The following is a 26,806-nucleotide window of genomic DNA, read 5'->3' on the forward strand; positions in this document are numbered from 1 at the left end:
GATTTCGAGCAGATGTTCGCACAATTGTCGCACTCTGTCTCAATCAGGCCAGTCCATACAAGATCTCTCTAACAGGGTTAGAGAGAATGAGGACCGAGTAGCTGGGCTCTCTAGGGTCCCTCTTCAGTCTCCCCCGCGCCAAGCCACTGGCATCTTCCAATCCCCATAACGACCTCTGCCAGCTTTCTCCATGGAGAAATCCCATGGAGAGTAGCTGCTACGCTCCTTTTAAGGATGGGATGATCTCTATCCCGGAGTGTGGAACTCGGAGGATTGAGGACTTCGTGTTTTACCCTCCGGGTCTGACGCAGCCTTTCATGGGTTATGCTAGGCTGACTGTAAACGGCTCTTACTAGGGAAGACAAGATCTCTAGAGAGTCTGTTCTATACAGTAGGGATCATGCCCAGCGGGAATGGGTTCACTGCCTTGAGAACTGGGAGTGCACGAACACTAAGCTCCAGGCCTATAAGAGTCCTTTTACTATTTTCGCGACGGAAGAGGAGGCTTCTCTTCCGTTCGCCACGAAAATAGTAGAGAGACCCTTCAGGCAGTCCTCAAGGGTGAGCCCATGCCACAGTTAAGGGAGGCGGAGTCTACTTCTCCGCTCTTCCCGGTTCTTTCGGAGAATTGTGGGAGAACTTGCCAGCTACGTTCACGCTTGGTAAGCTCAAACCGGACTGCGCCATGGACCAGTTCGGCGAGAAGCTGCCAAGGCTGCTGATTCCCTGATTCAGGCAGAGTTCGACGCGCGAACCAGGTTTGGCAGGTCCCTCAATTCTCTTATAATAACGGAAATGGCTGCTCTCTCATATGCGACGGAACCGCTGTTTAAGATCTTAGCAAAATCCCAGTTTCAGACGGTTCTAACAGATGCTTTTGACTTCTTCCAAGCTAGGAGGAATTGCTGAAGCACGTTCTGCAGGAGTGCACTATTAGGCACGAGCCTAATAGACTCTTGGCTTCTAGCATGTGGGGAGCGGATCTCTTCCCAGAGTCCGCTGTTAATGAAGTGCACCACGAGGCTGCTAGGCTCAACCAGAGCCTTAGAGCTAGGTGGGGTATTTCGTCAAAGAGGAAACAAGAATCCGTCCCCACTGCTGGTAAGAAACCAAAGAAGGCTGGTAAGAGGTTCCAGCCGTATCAGAAACACCAGCAACAGCAGCAATTTGTGCAGGCCGTCCCGGTTACCCAACAGGGGACAACCATGCTAGTTCGAAACAGAACCAGCCCATCCTCCTGTTGTCTCCTCAATCACAGCCGTCGACCTCCTACGCAATCTCGCCGGCCTTCAACCCTACATTTGAGGCTCAAGGCTAAAAACAACCAACCGAGAGGTAGGGCGAGAGGTTACTTTCGCCAGCGTGGGCGAGGAAGGGCGACAAGGAGCAGGCAGTTCAGAGGAGGCGTGGTGGTCAACCTGCCCATCAACAATGAGGCTCCCCAGGTTGGAGGAGGCTGTTCCTCCTTCCGCCACAGGTGTTCAGCAATTGGGCACAGAGCATAGTGTCCAAAGGATTGGGTTGGAGTTGGATCAAAGATCCTCCTCCAATCAAATCATTCCACCAAATACCATCAGAGGAATTGACAGATTACGCGGAGGAACTCCTTAAACAGAAAGGAGCTATTGCGAGAGTCAAGCATCTCAAAATTTCAAGGTCGCTATTCAGCGTGCCAAAGAAAAGGCTCAACAAAAGAAGGGTAAAATCTTAGACTTGTCCAAAGCTAAACTCTTTCCATTCGTTGCGACAAGTTCAAGATGCTACCCTCGTCGCAAGTAAGGACCTTACTTCCGCGTGGAGCCGTCACATGCTCCATCGATCTTACAGACGCATACTATCATATCCCTATAGCCAGGCACTTCCGCCCAGTCCTAGGATTCAGACTAGGAAATCAGACATTCTCATTCAAAGTGATGCCCTTCTCGGTCTGAATGTAAAGCCCCAGGGTATTCACGAAAATAGCAGAAGTGGTTGTACAGCAATTGAGAACTCAGGGAATCATGGTAGCAGCATACCTCGACGATTGGTTGATCTGGGCACCAACCGTCGAGGAATGTCTCGAAGCCACCAAAAAGGTAGTTCACTTTCTGGAAATCTGGGGTTCAGATAAACAAAACGAAATCCAGACTTACCCGGAGTCTCGTTTTCAGTGGCTGGGAATCCAATGGGATTTGTCTTCCCACAATCTGTCAATTCCAGTGGCCAAACGGAAGGAAATAGCAAAATCTGTCAGGCAATTTCTCAAATGCAAGCAAACATCAAGGAGAAACCAGGAGAGAATCCTAGGGTCCCTTCAGTTTGCTTCGGTAACAGATATCCTTCTGAAAGCAAGGCTAAAAGATTTAAATCGAATTTGGCGATCGAGAGCGAACACCAAATCTCGAGACAAGTTGTCAGTAATCCCACAGATCCTCCGCAATCAGCTCCGTCCATGGTCAAAAGTAAAAGAACTTAGCCAAGAAGGTACCCCTCAATATCCCCTTCCAGTGTTAACCATTCACACGGATGCCTCCCTGTCCGGGTGGGGGGGATACTTTCAGTTCAAACAGGTTCAGGGGACTTGTCAGTTCAATTTCGCCAGCTTCACATAAACGTTCTGGAAGCAATGGCAGTATTTCTTACCTTGAAGAGACTGCTTCCCCCGAAGAAAGTCTCATCTAAGGCTAGTTTTGGACAGTGCAGTGGTAGTTCATTGCATCAACAGAGGAGGGTCCAAATCCAAGCATGTGAATCATGTCATGATAGCCATCTTTGCCCTAGCAAACAAACACAAATGGCATCTGTCTGCCACTCACCTGGCAGGGGTAAGAAATGTGATAGCAGACGCTCTGTCCCCGGTCAGTTTCCTCTGGAATCAGAATGGTCTCTAGACGACGGGTCATTCCAGTGGATAAGCCTGAGAGTCCCAGGTCTCCAAGTGGATCTCTTCGCCTCACAAGCGAACCACAAGCTCCCTTGCTATGTGGCCCCCAACCTGGACCCTCTGGCTTATGCCACGGACGCCTGTCGCTGGATTGGAATCAGTGGAGGAAGTTTTATGTTTTTCCTCCAGTGAATCTTCTCTTGAAAGTCCTAAGCAAACTAAGGTCTTTCAAAGGGATAGTAGCTCTGATTGCACCGGACTGGCCCAAGAGCAAACTGGTATCCTCTTCTTCTGGAATTGGGCCTCCGACCTCAACGGATCCCCAATCCCAAGCTATCACAATCAGTACAAATGAGGACTGTGTTCGCTTCCTCAGGAATTCTCCAAAACCTAACTTTATGGACTTCATGAAGTTTGCGGCTAATAAAGATGCTAATATTGATCCACAGAATATTCTCTTCCTAGAATCAGATAAGAGAGAGTCAACCATTAGACAATAGACTCAGCTGTTAAAAAAATTAGCATCTTTCCTGAAAGAATCGAACACTACAACCATGACAGTTAATCTAGCTATATCCTTTTTCAGATCCTTGTTTGAAAAAGGTTTAGCAGCTAGCACTATTACCACTCATAAATCGGCTTTGAAAAGAAGATTCCCTTCCAATTAGGTTTTCAGATAGATCTGACTGAATCTTATTTCACGTCTATCCCTAAAGCTGTGCTAGACTTAGACCTTCTCAAAGGCCTACTGCAGTCTCATGGTTCTTTTAAATGATGTCCTCAAACTAGCTTCAGATACTGACAACTCGTCTTGTACATTCTAAATGCTCCTGAGAAAGACATTATTCTTATTAAGCCTAGCTTCAGGAGCTAGAATTTCAGAACTGTCGGCTCTATCCAGGATGCGGGTCATGTGGAATTCCTCCCATCAGGAGAAGTTCTACTTGCTCCGGATCGTAGCTTTTTAGCCAAAAATGAGGATCCTCTTGCAAGGTGGGCCCCTTGGAAAGTTATCCCACTTCCCCAGGATCCTTCTCTCTGCCAGTATCAACTCTTAGAGCCTTTCTATCTCGTACTTCATCAAGATCCTCAGGTGCTCTCTTCATGAGAGAAAACAAAAAGGTGGTTACTTTGTCAGATAAAAGGTAATTAGGCGACAAAACTTCCTTTAAAAGGGTTCATTAAACAAGCAAATCCTGATTCATTCCCGCCAAAGAAAGCACATGATATCAGGGGAGTAGCCACCTCAATTAATTACTTTCAGCATATGAACTTTGAGGATCTTAAAAAGTATACTGGATGGAAATCCCGACAGTCTTTAAACGTCATTATCTTAAGTCCTTGGAATCTTTAAAATTTTCAGCAGTAGCAGCGGGAAACATTGTTTCCCCTGATACTATTATAGTAGTCGTAGTATAGATCCAGGTCTCCTTTCTACCTACATCATCCAACAAGCCTCACCCTATCGCCATGCTACTTGGATATCCTAGCCTTAGCCGCTGAATCATATAGTGGATTGTCCCTTATTTTTTTGCTAGGGACATCCACACTTGTACTGATGGTGTACTTCAGTGTACCTACCCTTACTTTTTATGCTAGGGTTAGGACACAATGTGGTTTTGTATATTTTGTAAATATTTTCAAGTAAATTCCTTTTGTTTATATTACACTGGATCATTGTAATTTACTGTGATTACTGTTTTTAAGTACTTTAAATTACTAACGTTCTGTTAATTTACTATTTAGTATAAGTTAGTTTAAGTACTTAGTTGTATGCTGTAATTGATTTACTTATATTATATCCATCATTTTACAACTGCCTTTCATTTGTTCCTTTTTCCCATCTTGTCTGTTTCTCTGGTACTCTTTCATAGGCCGACACGAGCTGAGCCCAGAAAAGGATTTTTGACGAAGGAAATAAACTATTTCTGGGTGATTGGCTCGTGTCGCCCTATGAAACCCACCCTATATTGTTTTCCCCCCATGCAGGACAAGATGGTTTTTAGAGTTAAGGATGGTCCGCTAGGGGGCCTGCTGTCCGTGGCGTCCTCTAGTAGTAGTAGTAGCGGCTGCATCGCCCGTTGGTATCAGCTCTCTCTTAAGGGGATTCTGATTGGAAGTTCTAATTGGTGAAGTGTCTCGTGTAGTGATTCCCACTCGCCCCTATTACCATACCGACACTTCTTTTTAAGAGTGAGCGAGTCAGTTTTACTGACATTTTCTTAATTTTGTTTTTCTCTGGTAATTTTAGATTAATTTACCTAGAAAGAATGATATTAAGGATCCTTTCATAGGGCGACACGAGCCAATCACCCAGAATAGATTTTTCCTTCGTCAAAATCCCTTAGTTTACCTAGGGCTTGTCAATCTGTCATCTGATATTTTAGTATAGTATGGCAGTGCTTAATATTAGATTTTGTTTTTAAATCGTATTGTTGTTTGGGGAAATTGTTTGATAGAAACTTTGTGGACCATTGTAACTGGTTATATATTACATATGTAATGTTAATGATAAAACTATGACAGTGAATTTTGTTTGTACGTAAATACATAACCTTGATTCTCTGTTTTAGGTTGTTGACTCGGATTATGATGGAGAATTACTGAATAGCATCATTGAGAAAAAACTTTTAGCATCAGTAGTATCAACACCTCTGTACGGACCCCTCATCAACCATTTGGTATGTATATGTATAAATTACAGGTGTTCTTACAGTATATAAACCTCTTATTATCCATAATATATTGTACTTCCTAGCATGATAGTGTTAACAAAGGACAGCAATTAGTATTAGTATTAAGCAATTAGTATTAGTACTAAACTGAGCTTTCCCCTCAGATTAGTATCTCATGCTAGAAGGAGTCCTATTCATGATGCATCACCAACATCATTTCCTGTCGGCTTCCATATGGTAAAATGTGGAGATTTGTTTTGGAATTTGGTACACTTCATTTTCTTCAGTTTTTCTCATATTCTGAAGAGACTGTGTTCATTAGTGGTTTTGTACTTATCATAGTTAATGCTTGCATAATGTAAGATTTGCATACTGGTATTCAAATGGCATTGCTCATTGTGTTATTGTTTTTCATAATAAACAGAATAACATTTGCAGAAAATTAAAAATATAAAAGGAAAGGAAGCAAAAGAATCAATACAATTAAGTATACATATGTATAATAAAGATAGAACAATTATGAGAAAGAATGTATTCATAAATTTGAAAATAATGTGGGTAACTTGAATAATTATTCATATATTTAATAAACTAAAAAAAATAATAATTTGTGTTTAGGATGTATCATCAAGCAAAAGGAACCAAAAGGCAAGGCAATGAATAGGCTGTGGTACACACGGCCTGTGTCATAGCTTAAGGTGTGAGAAAAGTTTATATCCCAACATAAACTGGCATTTGAAATAATTCGGCGGCTGAAAATAGCATCAGTGATCTATTTTCAGTCAATTAAGTAAAGTGTACTCTACCTCTTAGGAATAAAAAAAAATAACGCTAGGCACTTGTTTGTACAGGTAAAGGATGCTGCTATCTCCAAAATGATTTAGTGAACTTCCCCCACTTGATAAGTTATTCAGTGTTTTGAGATAAACTAAATGGCAATTTGTGGTATTTTTGTACATTGATGGAATTCTCTTTGGCTTTTTCAGTGTCAAAATCAATTACTCCTCATAATTTTTATAATCCTGTTGCACTTTCGTTTGCTTTTGAATTTTTAATGATAAGCAGTTTTGTTGTGACATTATGGGTTTGGCATTTAATGTTATGTTTAAATATTAATTTATTATGGGTGAACTCAAGTTGTATTATCAGATATGAACTACCTAATTAGAACTGAAATGTAGTTTTATTTTGTAAGGAATCTGTAACATGCAGACGAGCGACTGGTTAATATGCAAATTTTGGTGGTATTTCACACTCCAGTTTTTTGTTTTGTTTTTGTTTTCGAGAAGGAATGTCAAAAGAAACAATGCATGTGATTTTGTCCTAATGAGTACATGAGAATTATCTAATAATTTGGTTTCCAGTATATGTGGAAGGAAGGTTATCAACCTTTGAGTTTGTTTGATTTCCTAGCCTTCATGTAAGGTAGACAAAACCCCTGTATGTAGGGTAGACTGAAATTTGTGAACTATAGTATTCGTGTTCTCAAGATTTGCAGACTCAGCAATTCCCTGATTTCTCCATGGAACGACATTGTCTACCCATTATTCATGGAAAATTCACCTATTTGGGGTAATTTTCACTAAGAAATATTCACTAAACGTATTTTCATGTCAATATCATGACTAAATTCACTTTTTGTGATAAAAACTTAAAATTTAGGTATAAGCATTTTTAAAGGGTTTTTCTTGTGTTTGAACTATCAAAATGGACAGTTCTAAGCGTTCTTAGAGGGCCTTTAAGTATTCACAGATTATAACTATTCACAATGGGTCTGGACTGCATCCCTCCTCTCCAAAAGCAAATTCGCCACAGGTTTGCTGTCTGGTGGAATTAGGTAGGAAATGGCCCTACCTCCAGAACCAGGTCTGGGTCAACCGGTTTGGATGACAGAGGCCTTTCCAAGGGTATGTACAAAAGCTTCTGGTTGACAAGAGGCCTTTCCAAGGGCATGTACAAATGCTTCTGATGACAAAGGAGAGGAGGAGGAAGTACAGGTATTCTCTTACTTACAATGGGGTCAGGTTCCGAAAAACCCATCGTATGTCGAAAAAGTCGTATCTCAAACATAGCCTAGCCTACACTAGGGTAATCAGTACGTATCATCTTCGCATATAGGGTGGTAGCGTACCATACACGACACGTAGTATTTATACTTATATGGCATAGTAATTATTAATTTCAGCTAATTCTCTAGGTTCAATGCATATTGGCTCATGATAATTCTATACCAAGAGAAACTGAATAACATAAGTTAGCCTAGTGTATACGATGATAGATACCACGGTAAATTGGACTCTGATTCGGACCGATATCGGCATAATTGAGCAATACCTATTAGGCTGCTGACGCATACATATAATTATGAAATAAAAACATAATATATATACATCTTTTCCGTGATTCTTTTAAAAATTATACATTACTTTATCCTATTATATTGTATGTATTCGCATATTACGTATTGTAACATAAAATATTAACAAAGCAGTCAATGTTTTGGTTTGGAAATCAGCTGATGGTGAATACGAGTTTATTTCATTGTATTTAACTCAATTCAGAGCGAATTGTTTTGCTTCTAATTAGCATAAAAGAATATCTAGATACAGTTGGCTCCCCGTATTTGCGTTCTCCGGATTCGCGGACTCACACATTCGCGGATTTCTCTCGGGAACGTTTCCCCGCATTATTCGCGGAAAATTCACGCATTCGCGGTATTTTTCTATAAGAAATATCCACAAATTCCTGGTTTTTTTAATCAATTTCATCATAAAATGCACTTTTTGTGATAAAAATATTAAAAAAACCAAATATGAACATTTTTAGTGGTTTTTCTTGAGTTTTAACTAACAAAATAGGCTGTTTTTAGCGTTTTTATAGGGGTTCCAAACATTCGCGGGTTCTAACTATTCACCGGGGGGTCTGGTACGCATCCCCTGCAAATACGGGGGGACCACTGTACTTTACTTATCTGAGACAATGTCATCTTTTCGTTATAAGACTTGTTAATTTTAAGTCAAAATATGAATTTAATTTGTCTTGTTGGGAACTAAATTATTTTTCTCATTAACAGATTGCTTTGTGGGCATGTTTATTGTGTAAGGAAAATTATGCGACTCCATTCGCTGTTTTCACTTCATTTCTTCGTAGTACGAGCTTTACCATTACATTATTTATCTTTCATCAGCATGAAAACAGCTGTAAATTGTATTCTTCTGAGACTTGAAGTTTTGATTAAAATGATTCTCTCTCAACTTTATCTACGGTTGTGTTTGATCGGATAAGTTTACGGGAGTTTTATCTTTGTTACCTATGCTCAATAACAGTCATTAGCAGCTGGAAAAGTGTTCTCAGCTTCAGCTACAACTACAACTTTGTTTAAATTTAACAGTATGTTTTCTTGCTGATATTTGATCTATAGCAAACAAAGTTATTACCTAAAAATAAATCGGTCCTATATAACATCATTGATAACATAATTGCGGTAATTGTTTACCATTGTACGATGGTTGAAATACAAGCCTAATGGGTGCTGTTATCCAATTCAGTTGTACTTAGCAAAACGTTGTTCCTCGTTCAGTTGTTCATGGCTGTCACATTTACCAAAAGAGTAAAATGTTAAAACAAAACTCATAATTCTCTTTAGCTGTTTTTTTAAACTTATTTAACTAGAAGATGGGATAAAGTTACTAGGCTATTGTAATTTGGCCTCTCTCTTGCTGCCAGGTTGTACACTACTGGGCTTCACCTGTTACGAGCGAAATTTAAAAACACTTTCAAAATATTGTCGTATCTGTGTCAATTGCTAACCCCATCGTAAAATCGGATTATTGTTAGACGAATTATCGTAACTCGAACACTACCTGTATCGTGGAAGAGCAACTAAAACAAAAAGTATTCTCCTGCCCAGATACAAGAGAATTCACTTGGTTTAGAACCCCTTTGGCAACCTCACAGACCATGGTATGTCCAACGAAGCTTTGGGTTCTTTATATGGTCCCTAGAAAGCTCTGAGGGCAGAAGAATGACACACAGGAGTGACCATGTTCTCTTCCCCAAGATTGTTATACTGACAAATCAGTTTTACGATCTTAACATAAGGTTCTTTGTAGTTTGGGAGTGTCCATGTCCTTGGGAAAAGGGCCTTCAGACCCTTCCTGGTCATGGTCCTCCCACACTACTCTGGGCAGGAGAGAGACCCTCATCAGAACCCCCTGAGCTCCTGTCCATCACTTGAGCATACAACCGTTCCAACCATAGGACCGAACCAGGGGCGTAAGCTCTTGTGGTAGGGCTGAGTTGGGAAGATGCATCACAATCATGAACCCCAATTCTGTCCAACTCGTGGCTCCTGGTATAACTCCAGCAGTCTCCACTGACCCGCCAGAGGCTGTTAGCAGTCATTAACCCAAGGTAATGACGCTGCATGGGTCTGGGAGAGTGGACCAGTTCATGCAAACATGCAAGGGGACAGTCCCAGGAAGAGTGGACCCATTCACACGAACGTGCATGGGTGGCTGTTGTGGGGAGAGCAGACCTGCTCACATGAACTTGCATGGGGGTTGTGACCTCTACAAGCAAAGAAGACTGGATGGGGGACCTACTTGTAGCTTTCCCAGGTGAGCAAACCTGTGGGCTTCACCTTTTTGGACACCTGGCACGGTTTCTGCGCGGGAACACGCGGGGGGTGGGGTGATGCTTTGTTTTGGTGCTCACTTCTCGTGGGGCCAAGGCCATATCACTGTCCATGGACAGTGAGCACTCACTGGCATCACAGAAGTCCATGTAACCCTGTGCAGCAGTAGAAGAACCTTTACCAGCCCGTGAAGAAGATTGAAGAAGACTGCCTAGAAATGGTGTTGGTGACACAGAATTTTGTAGAAACCTGTGCGCCTCCTTCTATGATACGGTGTCCATGGAGACTTGCGTATATGTAGAACCCATGGCACGGGGGTCTATCAAGCCCCATGCAACTGCTGCTGCCACTACAAAGGGTTCATGGAGCTTCATGCAATGGTGGAAGGTTCTTTACTGGCCCTGGAAGCTTAACTTCTGGGACCAGTATTGGTGAACAGGCATCTGTGGAGGCCTGTGCATCTGTTGCTCCCACGTCATGGTGGTCCAGAGAGCTCTGTGCCATGGTTCCTGTGTCCGTGGACATGGGAGAGCAATTGAGAGATTCCAGTGCCTCTTAAGTAGAAAAAGGCTGACATGTGAAGGCCTACAGCCCAACTTATGGTAGGAGAAGTGACCTCCTTCCTCTGGCCTGTCTGCGAAATGGACCTTTGGAAGAAGGGGACGAGGTGTTGGCACATGAAGACTACGAAGACAGTTGTCGAGGCCTCTTCTTCAACCTCTTCTTGCTGTTGCATTGATACTTCTTCACTAAGGCTTCAAGGAGAACATCCCCTGAGAAGGAGGATGTCAGAGGGAGTATGGAGGTCGTAAGGATAATGGCAGTATGCATGACCATGGGGGCCAAAGCCATGGCTGTGGTCCCAGTCAACATTGTAGAGCAGCAGTCACAGTTGTTGTCATGGAGGCATTGAGGTGCTCCATACTGAAGGCTTCCCAGAGAGACCTGGTGACGGCCAAAGCTCCCTAAGTTCCCTAACTTCCTCTGGATCTCCCCCACACCTGCAAGAGTTGGTGGTTAGTTGGGCCTGTCACCCTTCACTCTGAGGGGTATGCCCCAATGAACAGAGCCTACAAGTCATCGTCCTGCAACCCCACTACCCTTGACTCTCGACAGGCAGTCCCCGCTTATCACCAGTATCAGCGAACTGTGTTTCAGTTTTATGACACTTGGTTAAAAATGTCATGAACCAGATTTTCAGCACCGGTGAGCATTTCTCAGCATCAGTAAGCAATTTTCGGCCCCGGTAAGTGGTTTTTCAGCACTGATTGACACTTACAGCATTATAAACACTATTTAGCATTACCAAAATTATAATCATATTCCAGTTAACAACGATTTTCGGTTATCAGCTCTCAGCAAGAAACAAAAGCCCCATCGTTAAGCGGGAGACTGTCTGTACTGACATAGCAATAGGAGATTGCAAAGGGGTAACCTCTCCCTGAGGAGAGGTAGCAACGAGAGCCAGTTTCACTGGAAAGGAAGGAGCTAGACTGATTGACAACCTTCAGTGTCACCAGGGGCGTGTAACGTGCCAACAATGTGTGAGAAGCTTTCCTCTTGTACTTCCACTTCAAAGCAAAATGCACCCATTGCTCCAAAGTCCAACCATAACACTCAACACAAAGGCTACCTTGGATGCACTCATGGCAACAGCACTGTGTGCATGAGTGTGGATCAATCTCAAGGGGGAGAGGAAGTGACTCCAGGGAACATTCCTTGCGCCTGGGCAATGCCTCGTGGCACAAGGCTTCCCCTCTTCAAGCTGTGATGACTCGTTGGTTAGCATATAAAACACATTACGTAGATCACAGTAATCACAAGTATCACATGATGAAAACAAGAAAAAACCTGGATCGCAACGAAGGCAAGTTGTAGAAAAACTGGCTGGCAGGCAGAGGTGAACGAGATACATGCTACTCGCATCATGGCCAGAAGGTAAATTGAATGCATTGCTGGGCAGAAGGCGTGGAACTCTCCACCCTACCACTGGTAGATATAACTTTCTAACAACCTTGTTAGAATTGAATGGCTGGTTTCTAGCTGTGCTGAAAATATTTCCGCATGCAAGGACCAAGGGTCTGTATTCGTGTAGGAACAACTTCCTGTTATAGAATGCCCTTCTTTGTTTCCATATCAAGCTCAAGCTTCTATCAAAGCACTGTTTATGACATATTAGGTATGTTTCTGAATACTATAAACAACAAGCTATAATGTGTGTATAAAGATTTGTAATTTATGGTAGCTATAAATTCCCTTTTGAGGTAGTAGTACTAGATACCAAGAAAACTAAATTACATCTCATTGCTCATCTATGCCCATTTTCTTTTCACTACTGAGTTGTATGCAATATCTGCAGTTTCTAATAAGTACGTTATCAGGTATACACATTCGTCATTTTCGGTACAAAATTAACTGGCACAATTTTTTTCTCAATAACTATCTGGACTTGCCAGAATCCCATAATTTTAAATAAATGATACACTAAATTGCGATCATTTTGGTATATAACACATTGTAAAACGATAAAAGCAACACAGAGAAAATATTATCACAAAAGAATGCATGAATTCGTAACGCACGGACGTAAACATATTTTTTTTTCAAAAATTCACCATAAATCTAAATATTGTCCTAGAGACTTCCAATTTCTTTCAGAATGAAGACAAATGATTGAATATTACTATACTATAAGAATATTAGCTTACAAATGCAGTTTTCGACCATATCTGACGAGTTTAAAGTGACCAAACCAAATGTCGAATTTTTTTTAATATATTTTTTTATATGCAATTATTTCGGAAATAAGAAAAGCTACAACTTTTAAATATTTTTCGTTTTATTCTACATGAAATTGCGCACATTTTCATATATAAAACTCTATGAAATGCCTAATATGAAACGGAGCAAATATTCCGAGAATGGGACGTACACATTTCGGAGATTTGTGGCGGAGAATCCGCGCGCGGAGGGAAGGAAAGTTTTTTTTTTTTTTAATTCACCATAATTTTAAATATTTTGCTAGATACTTCGAATTTCTTTCAAGATGAAGATAAATGACTGAATATTACTAGACTGTAAGAGTTTTTGTAGCTTACAATTGCGTTTTTCGACCATTTCGGTAGAGTCAAAGTTGACCGAACGTGGTTTTTTTTCTATTTCTGGGCTCAGCTCGTGTCGCTGCGCGAAATATCCTTTAATCTATTATTTCTAGGGTAAATGTACTAACACATACCAGAGAATAAATAAATAAAGAAAAGGTCAGTACAACTGACTCGCTCACCCTCCAAGAGGGTGTCGGTATGAACACTATGGCGAGTGAGACCACTACCACGAGCCGAATGCCAATAGAAATCTCCCACTACAAAATCCCCACAAGAGGAGAGCCGACCCACAGAGTGGGCAGCAACTACTACTACTCCATCCCATGCTGCCGACTGCTGCGCCTCTGGTGGCCATCCTTTTCAGTTAGCGCACACGATACAACACGTGCCCTTTTTTACTCTGTGTTTTTTGTGCCCTTTTCTTTGGATTTCTTTATCATGGAGCGTGCAGCCATCGCAGCAGCTAAGTTAAGTACTCAGTGTTTATTGCTATTTGGTTTTTTCCGGCCCTGAGCCCGTATTTGCCGTTTTTTAGGTATAAATGCGAACTCTAGGTCGGAAGCATGGCAGCATGTTCTGCCTCGTGGTGGGTTCGTTCTTGGTCACCCATACCAGAACATCCCTTACTTAAGTACGCTCTATTTTAATCATCCGCTTTGTTTAGGGTACGGTCTACACGGTTTTGTCATGCATGCATGTCGTTTACCTTATGTAGGGCCCCTTCCATCCAGGGACCCTAGCCACGGCTCTTAGTATCGGCCTCGGCTAGCTTTGAGTGGTAGACTTTCCTTCGGGTTAATCGTATACTCCTGGATTTTTTCTCCTACTATTTTGTTTTCTTTCTTTTCATATTATTCATTTGAATTATTTTATGTTATGGGTTAGGTTCGTTAGGCGTCTGGGCGTGGTTTAGCCAGGTGTTGCCCATGGGCCTTTATGATACCGCTCTTCAGTTCGGTTGCTTCCCGATAGCATCTCTCTGATCAGCTGGTTATGTTCTAGGCTATGTTGTTCATTGTTTTTGTACTTACCGCCCCATGGTCACTACGTGATCCACGGGGAGCCGACGCCTGTCCAGTCACCTTCCCCCCCTCCCGCTCTTCCATAGAGTCGGGGGGGGTGGATCGGTCTGCCCATGCTCGCTCCACATACCCGAGCCCGCCTCCCTCTCTCCCCCCAGGCGGAGGGAGTAGAGGGACGGAACAGACCCAGACTGGACTCGACCTCTCCGGCTTCTTGGTCCGGCCGGATGGTAGGTGGGGTGGGACTGTGGCCTTTCCCCCCTCCGTTTGCTACCTCCGTCGCTCCGTTGCTAGCCCGAGTCTGTATGTCCTCTCGCTCTTTCCCACCTTACTAGGGCTCCTTTACTACCGGAGACCTGGCATCCAGCGGAAAGGTGCTAGTCCACCCAACAGGGTGGACCGGGGCAGACAGTTGGTCTCTCTAACCACTCCGTCTCGCTGAGTTACGACACTCCGCTACGCACTGGACTTAGTCCGGTACGTTCGAGTTTTATAGGTTTAAGATCTATTTCGTTAAACTATTAAGTTTATCTTAAGCTACCTTAAACCATCCCCCCCCTCCCTTACCTGTTTCACCGGATCTCTCCGGGGTTATAGCCTATTCAGGCGATAAGGGGGTAGGGGTTATGCCCAAATTTTTTCCGAGCTCCGGCATGCAACGGAGTTCCTCTGTCCTTTAGCCTGTAAGTGAGAGTCTTTAAGATACTCATGTGTCTTTTCACTTACAGACCACCAACTGTGAGCATCCGGGATGCGCCGCCACACTTCAAGACCCATGTGGACATGAAGTTTGCCGGTCCCATGCTCCATGCGCGACTCCGCACGGGGACATTCCAGGTCTGTACCACGATACGTGTACCATCTGTTATGATCTGGTGAGCCAGCTCTTAGACGGGGTAAGTATTCCAACTCCGTTAACTGGTCTTCATTTGTTATAGTGATTAAGTTTTTACATTAATCCCTAACTTAAGATAAAATTCATGGGGTTTTGTAGCCCCTATAATTTTAAGTTAAGCTTTTAAATTGGTTTTAGTTTTAAGTTTAATCATAAAATCTAATCAATACCCTCTCTTCCAGGCTCCGGCTGTGAGGGATACCGCAACTGGCAACCCTGCGGGCCTGGGTCGACGGTTTTGGGAAGAACGCCGCCAAGGGTATGCCCTACATTCTTGAGAAGAAGTTGGCGGTACTAATCTTCCCCGGAGGCAAAGCTACAGGCTACGTCGACCCAGCAGAGGTGGCCCCGACTATCGCTTTCATCCAGCAACAGCTGGCTGCCTCGTTGACGGAACCAAGGCCAGGACCCTCTCCTCGGAAGTCGCGACGCTTGATATTAATGTGGAACCTATGGTAGGTGTAGACGACCTGTTGGTCGAGGTAAGTACGTTGGACACCCAAGGGATACCCTTGGGTGCCACTGGATCTTCTACCCCTGCAACCTCTCCATCCTTCCAAGGCTTTACGGGTAATGAACTTTATACTTCTCCTGACGCTTCCGTTAGACCCAATGGTCAAGGGGTCAACCAGTGAAAACCTTGACGAAGACGTCGTCGTCGTCTAAAAAGTCGGCGTCGGCGTCATCTTCCTCTCGTAAGTCTCCGGCTAGGAATCCCGGAGCAGAGAGATCTAAAGCTTCTGGGTCCGGCTCTAAGTCCTCTAGGAGTAAATCCTCCAGGGAGAGATCTCATAACTCCAGCGGAGTCGTCATTCCGCTTCCTTTGGTTCCAGTTCAGAGCCACCCTTCCACCTCCGCAGCAGCTCCGGCTTTGGACTCCAACGCTGGTCTGTTGCAACAAGTGGGCGATCTGGTTGGGTCTCTGAAGAACAGCATGGAACAAATGATCTCCCGGTTGTCTGATAGGATCACCTCTCAGGACAACATTATAGCCGGACTTAGCCAAGCTCCACTAGCCTCTTCTCCATCTTCAGCACAGGTGGAGCTCAATTACCCCCGTATGACACTCTACCTCCGTTCTCAATGAACAACCCTTGGAGAGTAGCGTCATACGCCCCCTTCCAGGATGGGCTTATCTCTATCCCGGAATGTGGAACTCGGAGGATTGAAGACTTCGAGTACTACCCGGAAGACCTTCAGCCTCCGTTCATCGCTACGCCAGGCTCACCGCCCCTCAGCCATGACTCGGGACGATAAGGTACCAAAGGAGACAGTCCTCTATTCACGAGACCAGGCTCAGAGAGAATGGCTCAGGTGTCTAGAGGACATGGATTGTTCCAATACGAAAATCCAACCTTTTAAGAGTCCGTTTACGATCTTTACGATGGAAGAGAGTACCCCGCTCCCTTTCTTGACAAAGATCGCGACTACCACCATTCCAGCAGCCCAGAAGGGGGCTTCCATGCCTCAGCTGAAGGAAGCATCCTACGTCTCCTTTACTTCCTTCAGCCGGTGAATTGTGGGAAGTTTACCCAACACCTTCTCAGCTGGCAAACTCAAACCAGACTGTGCTATGGAGCAGTTTGGTGAGAAGCTACCTAGGCTTCCCGATAGCCTTATTCAGGCGGAATTCGATTCCAAATCGCGGTTAGCCAGATCCATTATTCCACCTGGCTATGACCGAGGTGGCTACCATCGCCTATGGATCGGAGCCACTCTTTAAGCTTCTTACCAAATCTTTGACTCAAACGGTGCAGTCGGATATGTTTGAGTTCGCCACTGCTAGGACGAATTGTAGGAAGCATGTCCTACAAGAAGCAACAATTCGACACGAGCCGAATAAGTTTGCTTACGTCAAGCATCTGGGAGCAGACCTCTTCCCAGAGGCAATGGTGAAGGAGGTTCAAGCAGAGGCTACGAGATTGAACCAAAGCCTTAAAGACCGTTGGGGTCTTACGGCCAAAGACGACAGGATCAAGCCGGTAAGGGTAAGGCTCAAAGGAAACCCAGACGTTTCCAGCCCTACCAGAAGAAGCAGCCACGCTTCTCTCAGCAGGTTCCGGCTGATTCCTTGGTGCAAACAGCCCAACCCCTCTATACCTCAAAGGCTCAATCGCAGCCGATTTATGTTATCTCCCCTCAGCCTCAACCCTCACCTCTTACGCTCTCTCTCCAGCCTACAATCAGGTCTTCGAGGGTCAAGCTTCCCAGAAGTATGACCGCTCGGGTAAGGGAGGCGAGGTAAGCGATCCTTTCGTGGGAGAGGATCGGGAGGTCCCTTTAATAGAGGCAAACATTTCAGGGGAGGCGCCGGAGAGGCTACCAAAACCAATGAGGAATTTCAGGTAGGAGGGAGGCTGTTTCACTTTCGCCACCGGTGGAACTTCAGCAAGTGGGCTCAGAGCATTGTGTCAAAAGGCTGGGTTGGAGCTGGTTAGCGAGCCCACCCCCATCCAGACCTTTCCGCCAACTTCCTTCCAAGGAATTGACGGAGTATGCGGAGGATCTCCTTCAGAAAGGAGCTATAGCGAGAGTCAACAGGTTAAAATTTCAAGGTCGCTTGTTCAGGCGTGCCAAAGAAAGGCTCACAAAAAAGAAGGGTAACTTAGACTTGTCCCCGCCCCTTAAAACTTAGCCACTTCGCTGCGACAAGTTCAAGATGCTCACGATCTCGCAGGTGCGGACCTTACTTCCCCGTGGGGCCGTCACCACCTCTATCGATCTTACAGACGCTTACTATCATATCCCTATTGCAAGACACTTCCGTCCGTATCTGGGCTTCAAGATAGGAGACCAGACATTCTCCTTCAAGGTAGTTCCTTTCGGGCTCAACGTAGCACCCAGGGTGTTCACGAAGCTCCAGCGGAACAAGTAGTAGTTCAACAACTAAGATCGCAAGGAGTTATGGTAGTAGCGTATCTCGACGATTGGTTGATCTGGGCTTCAAACAGTCGAGGAATGCAACAGAGCAACACTGAAAGTGATTCAGTTCCTGGAATATCTAGGCTTCAAGATAAACAGGACCAAGTCAAGACTCACTCCAGAGTCAAACTTTCAGTGGCTAGGCATTCAATGGAATCTATCCTCCCATACTCTGTCGATTCCATCAACCAAGAGGAAAGAAATAGCGAAGTCAGTCAAGCAATTTCTGAGTCACAAACTGGCGTCAAGAAGAACTCAGGAAAGGATCCTGGTTCACTCCAGTTTGCATCAGTGACAAACATCCTGAATGAAAGCCAAACTGAAAGACCTAACCAGAATCTGGCGCTCACGAGCAAACAAATGTCCAGGTCCAGGGGACAAATTATCCTCAGTCCCTCTGATTCTACGGAATCGACTTCGGCCGTGGGCGAAAGTCAAGAACTTATCGGTATCAGTGCCCCTTCAGTTTCCTCCACCAGGGATTACCATCCACACAGACGGTTGGGGAGGATATTCCCAGTTCAAGGAAGTTCAAGGAACCCTGGTCACTTCAGTTCCGTCAGTTCCATATAAACGTACTGGAAGCAATGGCAGTGTTCTTGACTCTGAAAAGGTTACGTCCGCCAAAGTACTCCCATATAAAGCTAGTCTTGGACAGCGCAGTGGTAGTACATTGTATAAACAGAGGAGGCTCCAAATCACGTCATCTAAATCCAATGGTCATGGTAGCCATCTTCTCCCTGGCGGACAAGTTCAGTTGGCATCTCTCCTCCACCCATATAGCTGGAGTGAGAAACGTCATAGCAGATGCTCTATCCCGATCAGTACCTCTAGAGTCGGAATGGTCACTGGACAGTTCATTTTTCGTTTCCAATGGATTCTTCAGAGAGTTCCAGGCCTACAAGTGGATCTCTTTTCGCATCTCAAGCGAACCACAAACTCCCATGTTATGTGGCCCCCAACCTGGACCCTCTGGCCTATGCCACGGACCGGACCCTGCCCCTGCTCCCTAGACTGGAACAACTGGGAGGAGATTTATGTCCTCCAAGTGAATCTTCTCGCATCTCAAGCGAACCACAAACTCCCATGTTATGTGGGCCCCCAAAACCTGGACCTCTGGCCGATGCCACGACGCCCTGGCTCTAACTGGAACAACTGGGAGGAGATTATGTCTTTCCTCCAGTGAATCTTCTCATGAAGGTATTGAACAAACTCAGGACATTCAAGGGTCAAGTGGCTCTAGTAAGCCCCAGACTGGCCGAAGAGCAATTGGTACCCTCTAATTCTGGAACTGGGGTCTTCGCCCTCTTCGGATTCCCAGTCCCAGGCTCTCCCAGTCAGTACAAACGAAGACTGTGTTCGCTTCCTCAGGGATTCTCAAAACCCTAACTTTGATGGATTTCATGAAGTTTGCAGCGAAAAGGGATGCGAATATTGACCCTCAAAATATTCTCTTCTTGGAATCCGATAAATGAGATTCAACTTTGAGACAGTATGATGCTGCTGTCAAAAAGTTAGCAACCTTCCTGAGAGAATCATATTATTAGGATCATGACAATCAATTCAGCTATATCCTTTTCAGATCCTTATTTGAAAAAGGCTTAGCAGCTAGCACGATTACGACAAACAAGTCAGCCTTGAAAAAGATTTTTCAATTTGGTTTCAACATAGACTTGACAGATTCCTACTTCTCGTCTATTCCCAAGGCGTGTGCTAGACTTAGACCTTCTGTAAGGCCTACGTCGTATCATGGTTCTTAAACGATGTTCTAAAGCTGGCTTCAGAAACTGATAATGACACATGCTCATTTATAATGCTCTTAATTAAGAAAAACTCTATTTTTTATTAAGCTTGGCCTCAGGAGCTAGAACATTTCAGAACTGTCGGCTTTATCCAGAGATCCGGATCATATTCAGTTCCTTCCCACAGGGGAAGTGCTACTTTGCTCCGGAACGTAGTTTTATAGTCTAAGAATGAAGATCCTTTGATGAGGTGGGAACCATGGAAGGTACTACCCCTTCCACAAGATGTATCTCTTTGCCCCAGTTTCAACCAATTACGACCTTTCTGTCTAGGACCTCCTCATCCTCATCGGGTCCTCTCTTTAAGAGAGAAAAAGGTGGTACTTTATCTATTAAAGGCATCAGGCAACAAATCCTGTACTTCATTAAACAAGCCAATCCTGACTCTTTCCCAAAAGCACATGATGTCAGGGTGCAGTAGCCACCTCAATTAACTATTTCCAACATTATGAACTTCGATGAGTTGAAAAAATATACTGGATGGAAATCGCCGACAGTGTTTCAAAACGTCATTACTTAAAGTCCTTGGAAGCTCTGAAATTTTCAGCAGTAGCAGCGGGTAACATAGTTTCCCCCGACTCTACCTAATCTTTAGTAGAAGATCCAGTCCTCCTTTCTACCTGCCTCACCCAACAGTTCGTCTATTCTCCTGCCTTGTTCATCTGCTCTGCAGTTACCTTGTGTCTTAGCTGCTTTTTATGCTGATGTCGGTGGGTTGGGTGTTCCCTTAATTTTTTTTGGCTAGGGGCACTCACAATTGATTGTGGATATTGATCTCTTGGATGCCATCCCCTTATTTTTATGCTAGGGGATACATCGTTATTGAAATGGTTACGGGTTTTGTATATTAAGTTATATACATTCCTTTATATGTTATTATTGTTGAGTTTTGTTTTGTTTCAACTTATTATGTTAATTGCTCTGCATTTTTTATACATATCTTTACACAGATACTATTTTGGTACATATATGCCATATTGCTCCTGTATATATGTAAATTACCTTAAGTTAAGAAATATTATTAGAATTAAGTTTAATTTAAGCATATTTCTATGTATCATTGTGTATATGTATCCTTATTAGCAATTATATTCTTTTAATTTATTTTACCTTTTATTTGAGACCTCTTTTTTGTTTGTTGAATTTTGTTTACAATCTTGTGCTATTTCTCTGGTACGATTTCGCGCAGCGACACGAGCTGAGCCCAGAAAGGGATTTTGACGTAAGGAAAAATCTATTTCTGGGCGATTGGCTCGTGTCGCCAGCGAAATCCCGCCCTACCCATCCATCGCCCAAGATTGTCTGCTAACTTCAGGATGGCCACCAGAGAGCAGCAGTCGGCAGCATGGGATGGAGTAGTAGTAGTTGCTGCCCACTCTGTGGGTCGGCTCTCCTCTTGTGGGGATTTTGTAGTGGGAGATTTCTATTGGCATTCGGCTCGTGGTAGTGGTCTCACTCGCCATAGTGTTCATACCGACACCCTCTTGGAGGGTGAGCGAGTCAGTTGTACTGACCTTTTCTTTATTTATTTATTCTCTGGTATGTGTTAGTACATTTACCCTAGAAATAATAGATTAAAGGGAGGATTTTCGCTGGCGACACGAGCCAATCGCCCAGAAATAGATTTTTCCTTACGTCAAAATCCCTTTTATCGTGAGTTATATGCAAATATTTCGAAAATGAGAAAAGCTACAACCTTCAATTATTTTTAGTTGTATTCTACATGAAATTGCACACATTTTCATATATAAAGAAACTTTATGTAACGGCTAATTTAAAATGGTGCAAACATTACCACAATCGGCAACGTATGATTTTTTTCGGAAGAGTTACCTTACCCGCGCGGACGTAAAGAAAATGTTATTTTTTTTTCATAAATTCACCATAAATCGAAATATTGTGCTAGAGACTTCCAATTTGTTGCAAAATGAAGGTAAATGCTTCAATATTAGTAGAATATAAGCGTTTTAGCTTACATTTGCGTTTTTCGACCATTTCGGTAGAGTCAAAGTTGACGAAGGTTGAAAATTTGTCACTTATCATTTTTTATATGAAAATATTTCAAAATGATAAAAGCTACAACCATGGGTTGTTTTTAGTGTATTGTGCATGAAATTGCGCACATTTTCATATATAAAACTTTATGTAACGGCTAATTTAAAATGGTGCAAACATTACCACAATCGCATGTATGATTTTTTCGGAAGAGTTATCCGCGCGGACGTAAGGAAAAAGTTTTTTGTTTTTTTCATCTAAATTCACCATAAATCGAAATATTGTGCTAGAGACTTCCAATTAGTTGCAAAATTAAGGTAAATGATTGAATATTACTAAAATATAAGAGTTTTGAGCTTACATTGCGTTTTTCGACCATTTAGGTAGAGTCAAAGTTGACCGAAGGTTGAAATTTTGTCACTTATTGTTATTTATATGAAAATATCTCAAAACTGATAAAAGCTACAATCATGAGTATTTTTTTGTTGTGTTCTACATAAAAATGCGCACATTTTCATATATAATACTCCATGTAACGGCTAATTTAAAAATGGTAAAAAAATTATGTCAAAGTGATGAAATAATTTCCGAGATGTGTCACAGATACTTTTAGTGCGGCAAGAAAGAAATTCGCGCTTGCGCGCCTGCGTAACGATTGTAAACAAAACAACACCTTGATCCGTGAACTCCCAGCATCCCCCAAGGCGCGTGATTCAAAAGTTTTAGGCTGGTAGGCCTATAAGTATTTTTCCGCGAATTTTTAAAAAAACTTTTGTATGTCGACGTAAAATACGTCCAGTCGGCACCCGAGAGACAAAAAATGTCGACGTAAAATACGTCCAGTCGGCGTTTAAGGGTTAATACAGCACTAACAATATAACATTTGTGATTCCTTATCACTACCAACAGCATAAGACATATGGGACACAACTTACGAAGAAATACAGCTATCAGAATTCTCAATTTTATCACAGCTTTTTAAATTATACCTATTTTATATATACGTATTTCTAAATTTTATGAAAAGCATTTATGACAGCTTCATATGATTCAGAGTTTAAATTAGGGGTTTACGTGTTGAAATAATGACAATTTTGAAATTTGTTTCTAATATAGATTTCTTACCATTTGTTTTCTTCACAGATTGAATCAAGAAATAGACAGTTGGTCAGCTTGGCTGTTAAGCAACTGCAGATAGCCGAGTATCACCAAGAAGCAGCAAGCTTAGCATTCACACAAAATTCAGTACCAAGGATCCTGCAAAATGTTACATCAGTTCTCAAAACTTATAAGAAATGGCTGTGATAACTTCATTTTTACTTTTTTTTTTTGGTTTTAAATGTATGGTTAGAGACTTTATTAACAACCTTAGATTAAATTTATATATTTCTTATTGTATTGTGTCGTGGTGTATTTCATTTTTGGAAATGTCAGATACTATTAATCTAAAACAGCAATGTTTTCAAGTAAAAATAAAATTCTGGCCTCTACATCTTTGTTTTTTCTCATTTTTAAGTTTTGGTGGGGATAAAATTATCTTGATAATGTTGGGAAATAATAATGTTACTAATAAGAACACTGGAAACTAGAATAACTTGAAAAATATACTTACTGGCTGTATTTCCTTGTTGGGGTGTTATGCATATATAGAGTCTGTATAACCTCATAAAGTGCATGTTTAGGAAAATAAAAAAAATGAAAATTTTTATAATAAAATTTATTTCTTAAATAATTCTCTATTATTATAGCTGTATGTATTCCTGTGTTAGGTGGGAGGACGATGGTGAAAAGTACACATAAAAATAATAGTTTGAATGTCTCTAGTTTTCCATTGTTTTTTTTTTTCTTTTTTGTCCACATGAGCAGGATGGTGGGAGAAATACATAATGGAGAGGTAAGTGCTATTTAAAAAATATTTTTTTTTATAAAAATTTCTATTTTTTTAATTAATCTTGCCTCTCTTATTATGATAGCTGATTCCTGCCTTGAGCAGGGGTGGGGGAGGTGGTGGGGGGGGAGGGGGGAAATGCAGGGGCAAATTTAATATCTCCCCCCCAAAAAAAATATTCCACTAGGAATAAGACACTACTTACCTAATGATTAGCACCCATCTACTGGTACTGTCGCTAAGTGAAGACTAATTCATGAGGTAGCAAGATCTCTCAACAGTGGTGGAAGTTCCTTGCTAGGGATACCACTCACAAGGACACAAGGCTTTGTGCCTAGGCCAGCAGAGCAATGACTGTAAAAGAATGAAGGCTCTCACCCAATACAACATAGGTACCGTCATACTCCCCAAAATTCGACAATTTCCTAACTAAATAGGAAAGGTTAGAGTACAGCTATCCGAATTGTTGAGGATATGAGTTTCCCTGCTGTAATGAAGGGGGGAAAGAGCTCTGCACAATTCATATTGAATTTCCCCATCTCACAGAAAGTGCAAGGCAAATACAGGCAGTCTTCGGTTATCGGCAGACTCGGTTAATGGTGATCCGGTTTTATGGGGCTTGTCTAGCACCATAAAAGGCGATTTATGGCACCATAACAGGCAGAGTTCTGGTTATCGGCGCCATAAGGGTGCTTAATGCACTGTAACCAGTTATGGCACCTTAAGCCCCATTATGGCACCATAAATTGCCGAGTTTTGATTAATGGCAGTTTTTGCCAAGGACTGCCTGTACAAAATTATATGCCTCCACTACACTACATTGACAATTTTCCCCAGAGAAAGAAAGTGGTCGCTACTGCTAGCACATCGTGGAAACCTACTTTAAGCTGATGGTAAACGAGTCGAGTCTAGATTTGTGCATACTTCTCTGACCAAAGCCTTGAACAGACAAGAGATATACCATTCTTTGATATGGGTAAGTCAGGTTTCCCAGGGCTACAAAAAAGGTTGTTGAAGTCTGCCCAATTTCCCTAGTCCTTTGCCAATTTATAGAGACCTCTGACTGGACATAGGAAAGTTTCTTCCCTATCTGGTATCAAAGAGGACAAAAATGGGATTATGCAAAAGCAAGGCAGAGGATGACTTAAAATTTTTCTTGGCCATGAAAAGGGGTAGAAAAGAAAGGACTTCTCCTTGGGTAGTAAAGTGAAGGCTAACAAAATCAGTCTTCACTATCAAATGCTCAAATGGGGGCATACATAAATACTAAACACCACATCCAAATTCCACCTCAGGAGTTGATTTGGATTTAGGAATATCAATTGGAAGGAGCAGATGGCCTCCTTAATATCAATGTTAGACATAATATCTAGGCCAGTATGCCTCGATGCAGCATCTAACATGGATTGATACCCTTTAATGTCTTTTGTAGCATAAATAAAGTAAGAATTTAATTATGTTATACACAGAGGTACGGGTGCAGGAAAGCCTTCTAGCAGAGCACCAAGCCCTATGTACTCTCCACTGTCTTTGATACAGTGCATTAGTTGACTCCCTTTTGGAATTAGTGATAGACTGTCTGCATTAGGAATTAGTGACAGACTGTCTGCATTATTTTGAAAACCTCTTGCTGGTTAGAGACAGTAGTCTCTCGCCATGCAGTCAGCTGATGCATGGGGAAGTTTTGGTGAAACCTCATACCTCCTGTTTAAGAAGACCTTTTCTTGATGGAAAAAGCCTTGGGCTATCTACTAAGAAGCAGGGGGTCTGGGAACCTTTCTCTGGGTGGCCACAAAGGGTTTTCTGAAGTTGTGTGTGAATTCACAGCTATATGAAATTTTGCTAGTTCTCTTTGTATCACAAAGGGGAGAAAAGCATAGAAGTCTAGATAAGACCAGTCTAACTGAATTGGAGAGCAGTACACTGGCAGGCGATTGTTTAAGAGGTGTGCCCCAGTGCTTCCACAGGTCCTTGCAGACTTACAGATGAAAGGTCCATTTGGAGGACAGAATCTGGTCATTCATGATCAGTTTGGTGGTCTTGGTCAGGTCGGTGTTCTTCAAGTAGGCCAGAGAACAACCTGCAACCCCCAAAACGCCAGTCGCTTGCTAGTTTCCTTCAAGTAGGCCAGAGAATAACCAGCGGTCCCCAAACCACCAGTCGCTCGCCAGCTGTCTATTCGTTGTCTTGTTGGTCGTAGGCCAATCTTGGTGGTCTTGGTCATGTCAGTGTTCTTCAAGTAGGCCAGAGAACAACCTGCAGCCCCCAAAATGCCAGTTGCATGCTAGCTTCCTATTTGTTGTCTTGTTGGTCCTAGGCCAATCTTGGTGGTCTTGTTCAGGTCAGTGTTCTTCAAGTAGGCCAGAGAACAACCAGCGGCCCCCCAACCGCCAGCCGTTCGCCAGCTTCCTATTCATAGTGTTGTCGGTCCTAGGCCAATCTTGGTGGTCTTGGTTAGGTCGGTGTTCTTCAAGTAGGCTAGAGAACAACCGGCGGCCCCCAACCGCCAGCCGCTCGCCAGCTTCCTATTCGTAGTGTTGTTGGTCCTAGGCCAATCTTGGTGGTCTTGGTTAGGTTGGTGTTCTTCAAGTAGGCCAGAGAACAACCGGCGGCCCCCAACCGCCAGCCGCTCGCCAGCTTCCTATTCGAAGTGTTGTTGGTCCTAGGCCAATCTTGGTGGTCTTGGTCAGGTCAGTGTTCTTCAAGTAGGCCAGAGAACAACCAGCAACCCCCCCCAACCGCCAGTCACTCGCCAGCTTCCTATTCAAAGTGTTGTTGGTCCTAGGCCAATCTTGGTGGTCTTGGTCAGGTCGGTGTTCTTTAATAAAGTGGCCAGAAAAACAACCAGCGGCCCCCCAACCACCAGTCGAAGGCCAGCTTCCTATTCGTTGTGTTGTTGCTCCTAGGCCAATCTTGGTGGTCTTGGTCAGGTCGGTGTTCTTTAAGTAGGCCAGAAAACAACCAGCGGCCCCCCAACCACCAGTCGAAGGCCAGCTTCCTATTC

The 26,806-nt window shown here is 43.1% G+C and overlaps 1 protein-coding gene across 2 annotated transcripts in view; it reads left to right on the top strand.

The window, feature by feature from the left end:
- LOC135196168 (NBAS subunit of NRZ tethering complex-like) overlaps nucleotides 1-23,646 on the top strand; it is a 668,624-nt gene extending 644,978 nt beyond the window's left edge. For both annotated transcript variants that reach the window (XM_064222745.1, XM_064222744.1), the window contains 2 exons: nucleotides 5,437-5,544; nucleotides 23,058-23,646. In XM_064222745.1, the coding sequence (XP_064078815.1) occupies nucleotides 5,437-5,544; nucleotides 23,058-23,219 (270 nt within the window). In that variant the 3' untranslated portion in view covers nucleotides 23,220-23,646. The remainder of the gene's footprint in view (nucleotides 1-5,436; nucleotides 5,545-23,057) is intronic.
- The last annotated feature ends 3,160 nt before the right edge of the window (nucleotides 23,647-26,806 follow it).

This window comes from Macrobrachium nipponense, chromosome 17, assembly GCF_015104395.2.
Source record: "Macrobrachium nipponense isolate FS-2020 chromosome 17, ASM1510439v2, whole genome shotgun sequence".
Lineage (NCBI taxonomy): Eukaryota > Metazoa > Arthropoda > Malacostraca > Decapoda > Palaemonidae > Macrobrachium > Macrobrachium nipponense.